Consider the following 17,960-nt stretch of genomic DNA (forward strand, 5'->3'; position numbering starts at 1 on the left):
CCATAGCGTCCAGTCCCAGAGGAGCTGGAGGAGCTAGAGAGAACCAGAGGGGACATTGTGCTGACTCTCGAGTCGCAAAGAGGTCCACCTAAGCCTGGCCAAAAATTCTCCATATCTGCCTCACCACCTCGGGGTGAAGCATCCATTCCCCGGGCCTCGGCCCCTGCCTCGACAGGATGTCTGCTCCCACATTGAGATACCCAGGGATATAGATGGCTCTGAGCGAGCGAAGTTTGCCCTGGGACCACACAAGGATCTGGTGCGCCAGCTTGTACAAGGGGCGCGAACGCAGACCTCCCTGGTGGTTGATGTAAGAGACCACCGCTGTGCTATCGGTGCGCACCAACACATGGTGATCTCTTAGGTCTGGGAGAAAGTGCTTGAGTGCACGAAACACGGCCAACATTTCCAAACAATTGATATGCCACGTTAGATGGCGACCGCTCCATAGACCGCGGGCAGGGTGGCCACTCATGACCGCTCCCCAACCGGTGAGGGATGTGTCTGTCGCTAGCGTTACGCGGCGACAAGAGGCTCCCAGCACCGGGCCCTGAGACAAGAACCAAGCTTGGCACGTAGGCATCGCCGCGTGACCTTGATCATGCGAAGCGGGTTTCCCCTAGGGGAGAACCCCTTGGTCTTGAGCCACCACTGTAGGGGTCTCATGTACAGGAGGCCAAAAGTAGTCACGTTGGACGCAGCTGCCATGAGCCCCAGCAGTTTCTGAAACTGCCTGACAGTGAGAGACTGGCCCTCCTTCACTCTCTTGACTGCTGTGAGGACCGACTCGATCCGAGCAGGAGACAGACGTGCCTGCATCTTGGTCGAATCCCACACCACGCCTAGATAGGTGATTCTCTGAACTGGACAAAGTACACTCTTCTTGGCGTTCAGTCTCAACCCCAGCACCTTCATGTGGGTGAGAACGACATCTCGATGCCGAACTGCCGCCTGCTCTGAGTGAGCTAGAATCAACCAATCGTCGATATAGTTGAGTATGCGGATGCCCTGGAGTCGCAGAGGAGCCAGGGCAGCATCCACACACTTCGTGAAGGTGCGGGGCGAGAGTGCCAGGCCAAACGGAAGAACCCGATATTGGTAAGCTTTCCCTCCAAAAGCAAACCTCAGGAACTTCCTGTGAGGAGGAAAAATGGAGACGTGGAAATATGCGTCTTTTAGATCTATAGTGACAAACCAGTCCTCGGACCTGATTTGAGACACAACCTGATTGATCGTGAGCATCCTGAACTTCAGTCGCCCGACTGAGCGGTTCAACTGACGCAGATCTAAAATGGGACGCAAGCCTCCATCCCTCTTTGGAACAATGAAGTACCGGCTGTAGAACCCGGACTCTCTTTGGTGAGGAGGGACCACCTCGATGGCCTCCTTCCTCAGGAGCGTGTTTACTTCCTGTTCCATGATCAGAGCCTGCTGGGGCCCACGCACGTGGGCATCACCCCGTTGAAAGGCGGTGGCGGAGCGCCGAACTGAATACGATAGCCTTCCTCTACAGTACGCAGGACCCATCGAGATACATTTGGCAGTAGTTTCCACGCTGCCCAATGATCTACTAAGGGAACCAGTCTCTCGAGACTGGCCTCTGATGTACCCAGAGCTACTGGCTCGGTGCCCTGAAGCGGAGGACCGGCAGGAGACAACCGAACCAGGAACTCTAGAGACCCCCGCAGGGGTGGCGAGCTTCTCAGCTCCGCTACACTTCGGGGCGGAAGAAACTGAGAGTACTGCTCGCTGGAGCCCGCTGCCCCCTGGAACTCTGGCAGGGTTAGCGAATGGGTCTCCCGAGGGCACTGGGGGAAAGCGGGCACCCGCTCTGCCCCAGGGGGGTGTGCCCTCGTCAGCCCCGGGCCATGCCCGTCAGGGCTTCTTAGTCGAGGACCTCCTAGACCTGAGAACGGTCCTCAGATCCGGCTTAGCTCTAGAGGTCCCCGGCTCAGAGCGCTTGCCACCACGACCCCGCCTCGGTGGGGTGCGGGTAGCAACGCTCTGTTTCTGAGCCTCCCTGTACGAGGAGCTGGTATGCGGCGAGGGCTGCACCCGCCCAGCAGCCCCCTGAGCTAGAGAACGGCGAGGGAGAAACCGCTGAAACGCCGCCGCTTGCCTACGAGCCTCCTGGTACCTGTCGATGACCGAGTTGACGGAGTCGCCGAACAGACCAGAAGGCGCAAGCGGGGCATCCATAAGGGGGACCTTGTCTTTATCTTGTAAATCAGACAAGGTCAACCACAAATGCCTCTCCGCAGCCACCAGAGCTGCCATAGACCTGCCAATGGCGCGGGCGGTCTCTTTGGTGGCGTGGAGGGAGAGATCAGCGGTTTTTCGGAGTTCAGAGATATCTTCAGGCCCGAACCCCTCTCCCTCATCTAGCTCCTTTAGCAGGTCGGCTTGGTACGCCTGTAACACCGCCATAGTGTGCAGACACGCACCAGCCTGACCCGCAGCCGCGTACCCCTTGCCAACCAATGCTGAAGTTGTACGCAGCGGCTTAGAAGGCAAGGACGGAGCCTTTAGAGACGATGCTTATATGCTTTCCGGTCAGTGACGTCACCCGCTATGACGTCTCGCCCTTCCATTGGACACGTTACACTCTGGTTCAGAGCGCGGTCACGCTGTGGGCGTTCCCCTAGCGCTTCGACGCAGCTCGAGTTCCTGGAAGGGAACTATAACCAAATATATCATTATCCATTGTTGGCATTCTTCTTGTTTACTCAAAAGAAAGTAAATTAGAAGACAAGAGTAGAAATCTCTCTTCCTTAAAGCAGGCCCACTGTAGACCTGGGGGACAGCAGGGGTCATGCAGCTCTGGGTCGATGAGGTCTCTGATTCCCGTATGCGGTAATGAGAAGAAATGCAAAACGCAGCACTGAGCTTGTTAGCTGGCTGCAAACCTAGATGAAAGTACAAATGAACTTCACCCAGCTCTAATTAGGGCTCTGCCGATAGTTCAGCTCAGCCAGCACGACCTGGGCCTTAATGACAAAGAACAGCTCTGACGTGTTCAAGTTTCCATGGTGTCATGAATAAAATGAAAACCAGTGGTTATTTTTGTGGCAGACAAATGTAAAACAGCAACAGAAATATTTATCAGGCATATGTTCGAAAACCGCACCTGTCACGAATGCCACATAAGTCAAACTGTAGCTGATTGTAGCTTCCTAGATAACCTTGCTGGACTGACAGAAGATCAACAGGTTGGTTGTTGACAAGGATGAGCCGGACGCAGCCTTGAAAGGCCATTGTGGGATTCAAGCAGCTGGAGTCATTCTGGGATACAGGACATCCTGAAAGAATTGATGAAAATACACCTGACTGTAGGTATGGATGTTAGAAGCAATAAATCCATGAAAAAATAAAGTGCTTCAAAAATGAAACTAACACACACACACCAAAAAGTAATTTATATTTTTCCTATTTTACATTGAAGGCCTCCACACATCATCATGTTCTATGGCTTGACTGACATTGACCTGTCAATCAACATCAACAAAATAAAAAATGTAATAAATAAAATATAAATATCAGAGAATTAAAAATGCTGCCTTGGCAACTAACTGAAATAAAACTAGTTTATATAAAAATATATTAAAATTAAAACTGAAATAAAATAAAATTAAAAATGTAATTTAATAAAATGAATATAATAGAAATATAAAAACCTGCCAAAAACTAATATAAGAGACAAAAGGTCATAACAAGTTTACTAAAACCAAAATTAAAACCAAAGCTGAAAGTATAAAAATAAAAGCTAATTCAAAATATGAATATATACTATGATTGTATATCAGTACTAAAACAATACTAGCTCTTATATGCTGCTTTATATTTTTTATTTTAATTTATTTTAAATGTTACCTTTGTAATCTTTAATATTTTTTAAATAGTGGCAGCTGAAAAACAAAGTAACATACTTAGCATAGTTTTGAAGGCAAATACCTAATCTGACCCCAACTGTAACTGAAATAAACTTTTTGTCCTTTCTGAAAATTTTTGTTCACAATTTTACCTCCAAAGTAGTGTTTGTCTTTTGGTTCCAGGTAGCTCTTCAGCTGGATGGTGGATGCGGGCTCACTGTCCAGCGTCATGATGATCTGCAGACCTTGAGCATTGAGACTGACTGAATGCCACAAACCATCATTCACCCTCTGACCTGTCAAATTGAAAATGCCATATACTGTTTAATAAACACAGTGACCATATATGAACATATATGCCTTTTTAGTGCAACATTCAGCATTATATGGTCATACATAAACCATATTACAATGTCAAACAAACCACACACATACTGTAAAGTCATCCAAGACAGCAATCAATATGTGAACCATCAACTCTCAAATAAAACAAAGCCATAATGAAACAGAAAATTCAATACGATAACACTAAAGTGCCAAAAACAAATCTCCTGGCAAAAGACTGCCCCCCTACCACCCCTGTCCCCAAAGAAAAAATTATCTTTGAGGTTTGATTTAATTAATTCTGGCCATTACATGTGAAGGGCGCCCAAGCTGTGTGCGGCCGCTGTGTGTCTACAGTCTCCCCTGTGCCAGCCATCTGTTTGTCGTTTGAGCTCAAGCGCTTCACTTCTTCTATTCCGGTAATTACAACACTCTCTATTTCAGCCAACACTTCTATGACGTGAGTTAGACCAAAAAAATTGGATTCAGGTAGGATAAAACAGCCGCTCTAACACAGACTGCCCCTGCATAGCAGATGGAGAGCGCCCTCCTCCCCCCTACTGCGTGTCGATTGTTGTCGAACATCAGGTTTCCTCGCTAGACTGAAACACACAACTGTCTGTCTCAGACACTAATCTTGTTTAGACCAGCATGTATGTTTCCTTTCATCTATTGTCCAGAATGCTGGTCAAAAATATAAAAATTACGTTATTGCCTTTGTGGGTGACGAGATAAGCTGTAAGTAGTGACTTTTATACAAATGCTTTTGTTTTGCTCACACATCTCATTGGTGAGAAGAGGAACAGAGAAAAAGCATGCAATTCTGTGCTATGTAAGTAATAGGAAGTCTTTGCATTACCAGTCTGGCTGAATTGAAAAAGAGAGACATTTATACTCTTGATCGCTATGCGCACGTAATTGCTGAAACTGAGCAGCATTTCCAATTAGACTCCTTCAAAGCAATAATTTCAGTGGCTAGAGTGTGTCATGCCTGGATAAAAGTGACAGCTCTACCATTTGATCACAGTTGCATTTCCGTGTCACTTGCTGAAGCATTATACCTTTTACAATTTGCCTGGTGCATGTTAAATTGTTGAGCTAAAGAACAAATGTTAAAAAAACTATGCTATATCAATTACATGATTTAGCGAACAAAAGTGACTGGGTTTGTTGTCTAGTACTACTGTTTTACTCAGGTTATGTATATGCTAGCATTTAAAGAAAAAATATCTAGTGGTAAAATTATACTCGCCTTACTGGAAAAAATGGGCTTTCTGGTCTCAGCTAGTTTAAACTGGTCTCCCAGCCTGACCAAGCTGGGGTTTTTTGCTTGTTCTGAAGCGAAAACCCCTTCAAAACCAACCAACAGACCAAAGATGCGTTTCCTGTGCAATAACGTTACTCTTTGCATAACTACCATAGTAGCAATGTTGGAGAAATTGTGGCAAAAAATATTAGAACTCTTGGCTTTAGAACATTAGAACACTAGGTTTCAGCTGTTTTTGTTGAATTGGTCATTACAATACCCATAAAACGAACTATTGCGAACAATACAAACAATATTTTCAGATCTGTCAGGTGTTCTAATAATTTTGGCCCCCACTGTATATAGAATGTAAATATATAGAATGGAACAACATATACATATTGCACTGTATGTTAGCTTGCTAATCTATTTAAGTCTACGTCATACTAACAAGAAACTATACTCATGAGTTCAACCACACAACTTTGTTGGAACTATGGGAAACACTGAAACATTGCTGCTTATGAAGGACTTGTTACCATAGTTGGCTAACTATGCTTTTGGGAAATGTACCCCCATCTTGGACACTGACTAAGACCATCAAACTAACTTAAGCTGGTTTAAAATGCCTTTTCAGCAGTGTTAGTCCACCAAGAACCCCCAATGCAACTACTTGAGCTATATATTTGAGAGAACCGGCATTTAAAGTCAAGCTGCAGAAGATCAGAAAGGGTCTCCTCACCAGCTGACACTTCTGACATCTTCAGCGCTGATGTCTGGTGTGTGAGATGGAGACGCCCACTGCTGATCTGCAAAATCAGATAACGGGGCTCCTGACTAGAGATCAGTGGACTGGACAGCAGCAGGCCATCAGGGTTCCAGGTGCGAAACTGCAGGCGCACAGAAAAGCCCTCCAGGATCGGTGCAGGTGCTGGCAGCGACAGAAAGCTGCTGCTGGAACTCTGAAATGTGGCGGCCACCAGCTGTGGTTCTGAGCAGGAAAAGGTCACGTTGCCCTGTGAGAGAAGGGAGAACGCCAAACATTGGTTTACATGCAAGCAGAGAATGACCAAATGGCAATGCAGCATCGGTAAAAATGATGCAATTATATCTACTGTAGCTGATTACACACAAAGTAATCAGTAAATTCATGCCAATGTCAGATGTCATTGCTGAGGTCAAAACCATGCAGTTAAAAGACAGTAAAATACTGTTCACAATAAAGAAATTGAAATCTCATTTAAAACATATGCTACATTTTTAGAAATTCACCACTTCTAATTAAATGTATTCCATTTTTAAGAAAAGTTTAATTTTAATGACTCTAAAAATGAAATTGTGTAATTATCAATTAAAAAGTAATAACATTTTTATTTTCATCTTGAATACGTCTTAGTGTACACATCTAAATTATTTGCATTTTTGTATTTTTTCATGAAATGTCATGAATTATTCATTCATAAATATCACTGTATATCCTTCATTTCCATATCTTCCACTGTTTATTTCACTGCAGTTTTTCTATTCATATATTCATAAGCAGCAAAGCAAGTTTTAAATATTTTCATTTTTTGTAACTATGCACTTTAAAAATAATTTTAAAACAGATATTAGAACATGCTCATCATAGAAAATGTGCATTTAAGTCATTGTGTATATGCAGTTGAAAAACTTACTAAAAATAAGAGTCATGTCATTGCTGAAATGTGAAAAATTAGATGCAACTGAGAAAGCTGGCAACACAAGAGATTATGTCAAAGAAAAAAAAAGGAAAAGAGAAAACAAGCTGAAGGGTTACAAGAGAATTGGAGAGGCTGAGTGCCAGACGGGCTAAACCCACAAAGGCAGCAGGCGGTCTGGATAAATGTCACCAGCGCAGCTCCACGGAGAGCAACAGAAGCACAGAGAGCACATCCGCAGGACAGAAGCTCACGTTGGTGTGAAAAGGTTACTGCAGTGTGAGGTGAACACCTCATTGATCCCCGTGCCACAGGGCTGTACAGACACCAGACTGCTGAACTGAGGCCTCAGCAGACCTTCTCCAACCTGACAGCCTTAAGCTGTGTAATGTGAACACGTGCGTTTATTTTACAGAGCTAGACGAATACCAGTCATCCCTCTTCTGAAGTGATGGAGTTGTGGTTGTCTTGTCATTTTGATTTAGGGAAATAGACAGGAATATGATGTGATCATTTCTAACAAGCAGCTTTTTAGCGCGAAGAGAGAACTGTGACAGAAAACATGATTTGTGAAATTGCTGAGAAAAGAAGCTGGAAAAAAGCAAATGTGTGAAACTCGGCACAGTTTGAGCACACCTTTAAAGATTCCTGCTGATACTGATGTGGCAGAAGTAATATGTCTGGACTCTAGACATGTTATAATACATACAGCACAACTGAAGCATTAGAGCATCACAACATCACTGGTTCAGAACCAAATGCTTACCACACTGTATATCTGAGGTTTTCTCCGTTTCGCCAAGTCGATGACGTTCACTCCATTGTAGTAGAGGTTCTCCATGCAACCGTGAAAGTTTCGTCGAATGAAGGTTCCTGGTTTACCTGGCAGTGGGATCCCACCAAAGCTTAGCTGTTTTAGAGAATGAATAAAACACATATCTAATTTCAAAACATATATAATCATGAATAAAATATCAAATGTGCTTTCTTCTATATTCTAAATTGGACAGAAGGATTAATGCCACTACATATATTGCATGTATATACAAAAGTGATATATAAAGAGAAATGTTATATATTCCTCACAGGCTGCCATAGAATAAACCATTAATTTGAGACTAGCTTAGCACACTGTTGTGGTAAACAAAATGCCTGAAATCTTTGGTATTTTGGGCTGTCTTACATGATTTGCTTCAGGTCATGCCACAACATTTGAGTAGGTTTAATGTCAGGACCTGACTTGGCTTTTCCAAACAAACTCAGCCATTTAGTTGCAGATTCTGTGAAAGATCATTGTTATGCTGTCTGAGCCTCTTTCTGTTAAGTGCCATCTCACGTATGGAGAATCTGACATGGTTGTAAAAAATGTATGGATACAGTCCAGAATTTATTTTTCCATCAGTTACACTGCTGTGCTGCTCAGCTGCAGGGCAGTTTCAAACTATTTTGAATGTTTAAGACAAGGTTTTTCTTTGTTGGAACATTTATTTATTTATTTGGCAAAACTGTTCCATTTCTTTCTACACAGCATATCAGTCCACAATACTTTCTTTAAAAAGACACTGGGAACATCCAGTCCCGTGATGTGCCTTTACAGAAGGCACTAGTAAGTTCCTATTCCAAGCCAGTAGGATCATAGGGGCTTACATTTAAAAATAAATATATAAAAGAACAAGACCATCAAGTAATTAGGAAGCATGACAAGGCAACTGCAGTGTCCTTGCTGCTGTGGGAAATAAAGGTCAGTCTGTGGCCAGGCGGTCATCATCTCAGTGGCAGCCAAGCTATGTCATGCCATTCCCGGATCTGGAGGACACCTTGTACTACTCATACATAGAACAGTGGTGTCTCTCATAGGTGAGGTGAACTGCTGCCTTTATAGTGCTATTAACTTCAGGCGCACCTCATCAGCTGCGCTCCAGTTAGCCTTTGACTTCTATTGTAAGTCTGGCTCTGGGACAGCCACTAGAGAGCTGGAGAATCTGTGATACAAGGGGAGGCAGATATACCATCACAGTGGATTTATGAACTGGCAATGCTCCCCTCAATGATCAATAATGCATTTTCTTGTGGTTTTGAAATCTAGCTGTCATGGGTATTTAAAAATCCTTTTCCTAGGCACCCCTGAAAATCAAAACAGTGTGATGAAAAGAATACTGTAATACATAAAATCTTTTTGTTTGTATTAGTTATATTATTACCTCAAACACCTGATGTTCTTCTGTTGGATGGAGCATCTTATATTTTTTGCCCTCTTTAAATGGCTTAGCCAATTATTTCAATTAATTATTCAATTAATTGTTCAAATAATTAATCATGACTGGACAGTGGGATTTAATTCAATTCAATTTCAAATTAGATAAATGTGTTTGATAAACAAAAACATTCAAATGTTTGGGGTAAGTAAGATTATTTCAAAAGAAATTAATACTTTTATTCAGCAAGGATGTATTACATTTAGCAAAAGTGACAGAAATATTTCGTAACATGATACATTTCTTTACTATTTCAAATAAATGTTTTATTCATCAAAGATTCCTGAAAATAATGAAATTAATAAACAGTGTAAATGTTTTAAATAAAAAATGGTAAGAAATGAAAAAAAAATGTAATAAAAATTATTATGAGCATTAAATCAGCATATCAGAATTTCTGAAGGAAGATTTTATTTTATTTTATTATTACAGACTATTTAAAAGCACCAACTTTCATGCATCAAAGGCTTGTCATTTCAAAAAAGAGGAAATTACAGGGTCCCAGAGACCAACCTCATAGTCGACCTCTAGCGAGTCTCCATCACCCTTGGTCCTGAAGTGTTGAGTGTGTCTGTCCAAAGTGAAGTTGACCTGCTTGTTAAAGCGTTCGATCAGAACAGAGTGCCAGTGCAGATCATCCAGGAGACTTCCTAGAGTGACCACCATACGAGCACTGCTAGATCTCACCCTGCTGTCATCTGCAAATTACAAGAGGTTTCTCATGAGTCATGTGCCACTAACATGGCATATATTCTTTAGCATATGCATTAAAATATTCTTTAATAATGCATTCTTATGAATTCCATCAATAGTCTGTAGTCAGTCAATAGTCTCCACTCCAAAGTAACCATGGTTAAATATTGAATACTTGAACACTTCAACCCTTTGAAGTTGCTAGCTTCCTCCAGTAGGCTACTGTAACTCACCCAAGTTTAAATGCAAGGCCAGCCTGCCACGATGAAGCTCCAGAGTGATATAATCTCCTCGCTGGCCTTCTCCATGCAGTAAAACACCTTCTGCCTGTCGACTCTTAAATCGCAGCGATATAACATCTTTCACCGTGCTCATAGACTTCTGGTTGAATCGGTAGAGCAAAGAGCTTCTGCCATCAAAATCAGCCACATACGATCCTATTGACACATGAGATTTTGTATGAAACACCCACTGAACATGATGTAAATGATCAAAATGTAAATAACATAACTATGCACGAAGATCCAACACTAAACTTTAACGACAACAAAAATACAATAAAACAAACTTGTACAACAAACTCACACAGAAACATGTGCCTCATTGCTAGGAGATGCATGCCAAAATACGAACATTATGTGTTCTAAAATTGGCTCAAATTATCATACATGTCTGATACAATAGATAGAATCATAGTCTAGAGCAAAAAATCTGTTCCCATCCCACACTATGCAGTTTCCTGTGAAATCTGTCAACTTCCCAAAATCTGCAGGCTCTCAGCGACTAGTCTCGACTTGTCCAGACTGCAAATTGGTGCAAAAATCCATATGGAAGTTGTGAAGCATATTTCAGCTTTAAACTGGAGTTGTAATTGAGCTACTTAGATAATGTGAGGCTATCATAAAATGACAGCATTTCTGAAGATATTAGTAGAGTTCTTACAGGAGAACCTTTCTCTATTGAGGTTTTAATCGAGCAAGTTAATGGGGCTCAACGGCTCACAGCACAAACGATGAACTCAGCGAATCAAGCGTTTCACTAATGTTTAAATCTAGTGTCTGAATGACATCCACGAAATCAGCTGCTGCCCATAACTCAATTCTGTATTAGATACAGCTAAACAGAAGTGTTGGTAATTTTCACATGACTTATTCAGTGAAATAAAAAAAAAGGGTAAAATTTTCACTATTAACAATCCATTAACTACGACTGCCTCAGTAAACTCCTAATTTGCTGCTTATAATAGTTAGTAGGGTTGTTAAATTTAGGTATTGGGTAGAATTAAGGATGTAGAATACGGTCATGCAGAATATGTGCTTTATAATTACTAATAAACAGCCAATATGTTAATAATAGGCATGCTAATAAGCAACTAGCTAATAGCGAGAATTGGTCTCTATTCTAAAGTATTACCATATAAAGTATAAAAATCACCAGCTCTTTTCTGGAGGTTCAGTTTCCTAAAGTAAAAGAGAAGAATTCCCGTTTCTCCTTATACTAGACTCAGCAAGTTAATGAAGTTTGTCTGTAGATGGTCAAAATTTGTCATTTGACCTGAAAGAAAGCATCTACTATATCCCAATTCCCCATTTGAGCAATGCAGCCAATGTGAACCAGTGTTCCAAGACACTAAAAAGTTTAACCATTTTTCTTTGTCCATCAAATCAGTCTAAATATTCTTGAGATCAAAACATAAAATCTCATTCATGTATGCACAACTGTTTTGCAGAAATCTCTTTATCAGTGTTCCAGTTCATTACTGTATATTGGCACTCATAATAATGTAAAACCCTACAGCCTACAGAAAAAAGAAGGAAAGAATGAGTTTAAAAAATATAGCAAATGAACAGCTCCTTTTTTGGATTAGTGAAGCAAAGCAGAAAAGCCTGCATATATTCCAGCATTGAATATAATGACCTATTTTTGAAAATAATAAGATAAATAAATAAATAAACAACTGCTCCATTTGGTCAAATAAGGATACTGTGAGCTATGAGGGACATGGTCTGGTCATAGCAAACCTGCAGTCATGATAATGACACTTATCTAGCATTGCACCATTCTCAGGTTCAGCTTGAGTTCACAACTGTCACAGCAGTTGGCTGATTAGCATTAGTATTTAGCCTATTATGTGATATGCAGCTCAAGTTAATCTGAGATATTAGGTGCAATCACCGCACTACCAGTGAGCACTATCCGTCAAATCATGTATAATTAAAAGCACATTTATGCTCTTCTTTCAAGGTTATATTCAGCACTCAAGGTCTAGTGTATATTAATCAGACCAGTGCTTATAGATTCATCATATCAGACGTCTATGGTTCAGATTTGTCATGGGATTTGCATGTGAATTCTTTAAGTGTCTGTGGTTGATTAGCACAAACAGCTGAACTGAGTTCTTCATGCAGCATTTATCAGCAAAGCACACATTAATTCGAGTTTAATACATGGATCATGCCACAGAATAATGAAGGCGTTAACTGTGGGACCTTTTTATAAATGCCTGTGTAATTCAACAGTTGATCCATTTTAAGGATCTCGGTATCATTAAAGGGATATTTTTTATTTATCTAGCTAACACAGACTAATAAGTGTCTGATATTTGGACATCTTTGTTCAGTTTTGGAAAAGTATCATCAAATAAAGTCATCAAACGACCTTCATTTAGAGGAAAACGGAGTGAAACTGCCGCTGTCATGCAATGAATTATCTGTGTCACCTTAATTCAGGGAAAAAAATAGTGTGTGACTAGAAAACGACAAAGGACAGAGGGCATGTGAAGATCTGCAGCAAGAATTATGGGTAATGTTATCACGTTATATACTGTGTCACAACTGTTTTATGGTCCCGTTCCCAAGAGTGTGGAAATGTGCTTTGTGAACTGCTATCGGATCTAGGATGCTTCAGTAATCCTTCTTATGCAACTCTTTTCTTTTCTTTTCTTTTCTTTTCTTTTCTTTTCTTTTCTTTTCTTTTCTTTTCTTTTCTTTTCTTTTCTTTTTACATGCAATGATAAAAGATATTAACTGGATAATATGGAAATCTGCACTGTAAATATTATTTTCAAAGGTATCAATAAAACAAAGATGGTCAAACTTTATTTTAACTACAACCTTTCCCTCAGTAAACTCCTAGTTACTGCTTATTAACAGTTAGTAAGGTAGTTGTTGAGTTTAGGTATTGGGTAAGTTAAGATCTCAGAAAGTAAAATGCCTGCTAGTCATTTGTAATATTGTTTTAAACATGAAATACTCTCACTTACGGTAAGCACAGCCATACACAGCCACCCTGAGGCCCACCCGACCACTGGGGCTCCACTCCAGAGGAACGAAGCGGAGGAACCTGGTTCTGATAGACTGGCTGAGTTTATGGTGGACTACGCTGTCTGGATTCACGTTGCCCATGATCCTCTGTAAACAGACAAAAAAAAAAGAAAATTGTTTTAATTTTCATCAATATGGTACAGTTTGTTGTCCCAGTAGTTTTCTGAAGCATTAGAGACAGAAATCTGTGTTTTGTTGTGAGAAGTATTAGATATTTTAGGATGTGATTAATAAAGGTAATAGTGCTAATTAGTTTAAAAAATAATGCGTTTTAAAACTAACTGAATAAAATTATCAGTATTAATTATCAGTCCATTTATTTTTCATTTTGATTCTTACTAGAAACAAAACATGGGTTTAAAACAACAAAAACTACAAAGTAAAATCCCATTTTCAAGTCCTATTTTATACCATAGTATTGGAAAGTGCCTTTTAATATATTATAACATGCTGCTTGATCAGAAATTTTCCGCAGTCAAAATGCTATTTCTGACTACGCCAACCCAGTTGAATGCAAAGAGCCGTATTTGTTTTGAAGGTCGCAACAGTTTATGTAAATGTCAACTCTTTTACATCTGCTAGCACTCATAATTTGACAGTAATTTGTGTCTGAGTCACTTCACAGTTGAAACTTGCATGGAACATGAGAAGTGATGACCAAAACACCACATGGTTTCAGATGAATCACAAAAAGAGAACATCAGCTTTTTTCAAAGATAGACTTTTCCTTGTCCCTTTGAGATAAATAACATCAACATTATCATCACCTCCCCTGGTGAGCCACTCGCAGCTCACAAATGCTGTTATGATGCCAGCAAAAAAAAAAAACAATCTGACATTAGTGACTTTCAAGGCTCTGTTATATTTTGCTTGCAGACACACTTGGAAGAAGAAATACTGCGCTAGCCAAAAGTATTAAGGATAGCACATTTGTGGATAAGCAAGCTCAGTGCATTGGAGTTTGTGGAAGATCTATTTTAAAATTCCATTCTTAAAGGAACAGTCTTTATGACTTTCTTTTGAGCAAACAAATATATTTTGAAGAATATTTAAACTATTTTGAATTTGCTTTCATTGTAAAATGCATGTTTTTCAAAATTTTGGGGGGGATGAACTCAAAAGAAATTGTTTCCTTTTTTAGTTATTTTAATCTCATTTATGAATTTTAAAGCTGTTTTGGCACTGATAATCATTATTTCATATCAAACATTTCTATACTTTATGATATTTTTTCTCCTTTTCTAAAGAGATTTTTTCCCATTGTTAAACGCATCAATATCTACATGAGCACATTTGTCATTACATCACCAACACTCTCATTTGAGCACTCAGTGACGACAACATCCTGTCCCTGACTGCTTCTTCCTCTCTCTTTTTCCACCTCTGAGAGGGAAAAAAAGAAAACAACAATACATCCATCCAATTACCTATCAGCTCACCTCAGCCCAAGGGCACAGTGGAGCTCCCATCGGATCCGGGGAGATGCCCCGGTTACAGGCTGCCCACGTAAACAGCTCCTCTCTACACTTCATTAACTCTATTCCTATATCGACTCCTGCTAGACCTCCTCCTCCTTCATTAAGCCCCCATGCACTGCTGGCGTTAACGCAGACTCTCCATGGACTGTTTCATCAGCCCTGTTACGTCTGCAACTGTTACATCCTCCTGTGATTCACCAGTCCTCACTTCCATGAAACCAGTGTGAATTCACGTCAGAAAGAAGAGCCAATACAAGATGAGCTCAACTGGGGTGGGTTTTGTATTTGTTATCTGACAGAAAAACGCTTGTCGGTGCTTGCTATGTCTCTAACAAAAGACTGGAGACAGTTCATTCAAATAGCAAACCAGGGTTATCACAGTATTGTTAACTGAAACTAAAATGATCAAAAAAACATTTTTGGATGAAAAACAAACTAAATGAAAATTAGAAATTGTACTTTGCTATTTTAGGAATTTATATATATGATCATTTTAAAATAAACATGTTTGATGAATTTTTTACAACTTTTTATCAACAAAAAGTGGTTTTTGAGCTGCCCAAGTGTCGAATAGAGCTTCTACTGACCTACTCTAAGCATGAATTACATTCTGTCCCCAGAGAAGCGAGGGCCCGTGATTGTCAGGAAATAGACAGCACCTCAGGGCCTCTGTGGCCATGTTTAAACGAGAGCTAAGACAGCAAAACTGTCCCCAGACAATAGACAAGGAGTCTCTTCCTTCCCTCTCTCTCGGTCTCCAGTGTGCATTGCCTGCACTAGGAAACATCATAAATGTTTTATTTACAGTCATTCAGTGAAGCATAAAAAGGATAAAATATATAAATGCATCCGAAGGCATGGCAAGTGACCATTTCATCATTGTCTGAGAGCTGTAGGGGTGTCGCTAGCATGAAACTCATGCAGAGTGTGATTTTTAGCACACTTCTTCTGTGATTCTGATTTTGGACTGCTATGGCTGAATGAGTCACAGACGTTTACATCAATTATACTTTATGGGACCCAAATGGGCTGCCAGGTTCATGCTTTAAGCGGGCTAATCTAATGAAACCTTGGGCCCTCCTATCAATTGCCTATGGGGCTGCTCAAGCCTCCGTGTAATGTGAGACCTGAGAGGTATGGATGAGAGATGGAGGCAGAGAAATAGGGACATAGAAAGAAATGAGTTGATTTAACAACCCATTATCAATGACACATGATTAGTGCTTGAGAACCAAATAAAGATGAACTGACAAGCACAAATTACTGTTATTTAGGGCTACTGGTGGTGGTAGAGGAGAGACCCCCCCCCCCCCCCCCCCCCCCCACATGATTGTAAAGCGCTTTGGGTGTACAGCAATACACAAAGTGCTATATAAATGCATCATTCATTCATTCATTCATTCATCAATCTACTAAAAATAAAATCAAAGTAATTAAATAAAGTAATGATTAGTTAAACAAATATTCACTATTATTAGCATATCTTTGCTGAGAAAGGTCTGAAATTATGATAATATAAGACACTATTTTAGTGCTGCATACGAAAGCATTGCACAAATATTACAAGTGACTATATTGTAAAGTATATAAAAGTAAGTATATTGTTTGTATTATAGAATTTACACATGGATGGGGGAATGCTTAAATGCTAATTTTTCTGACATTTTTTATAAATATAATGCACCCGCATATAAGAAATTGAAAGAGAGAATAGTTTGTTTTATGTGGCGTTTGATAGTTCAGTGCAATGGAACTAACTAGTTCAAAAACAGACTCGTGTCAATGATAAAAGCTTAATGAGTTCAAAGACTTCGTAGTCTCCCACTTTTGAACCCTCTAGTTATTCAAGCACAACAACAGTTTTGCTGTGGTAAGGTGAAACCTTTGTGGTATTGATCCTATGATTTGCTTGAAAGTACTGCCAGGATTTCACAAAATCTGCCCTCTTGAGCAGAGTACATCCTTATAAAAAGTGTTATCAGTGTTATTAGTTTAAAAAAAGGTTGTGTGTCCCTCCTGATTAAGGACTACTAGGCATGTTTTATTACATATTCTGTTTAAAAATTCACATACATTAAAAATAATAATAATAATAACTAGAAGTTGCAAATTAAGGGCCAGTTTTACTAACAGCTTGCACCAGCACAAATCGTCTTTTGGCTTACTGTGGTACTGTCAAGATTTACTAAAGACACGCAGTGAAGAATTAGTGCTGAAAAGGCATGGACAAGGTTATTTTTGCACCTGACCTAAATGAATATGCATTTGTAGGATTTTCCCCTTCGAGATTCAAAATTTATAGGAGGAGAGCATTCAAATGAATCACACGTGATTTACTAACATCAAATTACTGGTATTTGAGCTATTATTTAACGCCCAATAAAAGCATGTCTTAAACTATTTTTGTGCTTGAAATGGCTGCGATTGTTGTTGCTAGGAGGAGACACCACAGAGAACAGAGAGCCTAGGTAGAAGGGAGAGGGTTTTTTTCCCACACATATACATTTATTCGGAATGCAATCGTTTGCCAAGCCATGTTATTTTTCATTTGCTTCAGGAAATAAAAGACAACTTGGAGCCCTCATCTAGGAGTCACGCAATATCAGGTCTATCAACACTTCTTGCAGCCCTTCATTGTTTGGCCTCCGGTTATTTTCAGCATACTGTGACTTCTTTATTCTTAATTTGTGACTACGCTAATTTGCGCCGCGCTTGTTAGGCTATATTGTTTTGGTCGATGTGTAAATTAGATGTTGTGTCTGTGTTCTTTAAAGTGCACGGTGTCAGTAAATCACCCGCAGAAATTTCCACACTCATCTGCGCTGTTTTGAAATTGCGCTCTTGCACTAAAGTTTAGTAAAACTGGCCCTATGATTATAACATTTGCTTGTTGTGAAATTTAATTTGAGGTAATGAGGAAAACACAACTGTCCAGAGTGCATGTGTGTGGTAAAAATAGGCTCAAGTGCTAACATTCAACTTACACCTACTTCAGCTAGGCTCCATATTAACACGTTACAGTATTCATACTCATGCTCACAGTTTGAATACTGTAACCTGTTAATATGACCACCAAAATAAAAACTTTGTGTG

General features: G+C 40.2%; 1 protein-coding gene across 1 annotated transcript in view; it reads right to left on the reverse strand.

Annotated features, from left to right (window-relative positions):
- Nucleotides 1-17,960, reverse strand: part of cntnap5a (contactin associated protein family member 5a) — a gene marked incomplete at both ends in the record, with an annotated part of 65,917 nt that overhangs the window by 24,603 nt on the left and 23,354 nt on the right. Inside the window, 7 exons of the mRNA XM_079427600.1 lie at nucleotides 3,128-3,299; nucleotides 4,022-4,165; nucleotides 6,182-6,455; nucleotides 7,885-8,028; nucleotides 9,887-10,071; nucleotides 10,300-10,503; nucleotides 13,329-13,476. Coding sequence (XP_079283726.1) covers nucleotides 3,128-3,299; nucleotides 4,022-4,165; nucleotides 6,182-6,455; nucleotides 7,885-8,028; nucleotides 9,887-10,071; nucleotides 10,300-10,503; nucleotides 13,329-13,476 — 1,271 coding nt within the window. The remainder of the gene's footprint in view (nucleotides 1-3,127; nucleotides 3,300-4,021; nucleotides 4,166-6,181; nucleotides 6,456-7,884; nucleotides 8,029-9,886; nucleotides 10,072-10,299; nucleotides 10,504-13,328; nucleotides 13,477-17,960) is intronic.

Source organism: Barbus barbus (genome assembly GCF_936440315.1).
Source record: "Barbus barbus genome assembly, chromosome: 10".
Lineage (NCBI taxonomy): Eukaryota > Metazoa > Chordata > Actinopteri > Cypriniformes > Cyprinidae > Barbus > Barbus barbus.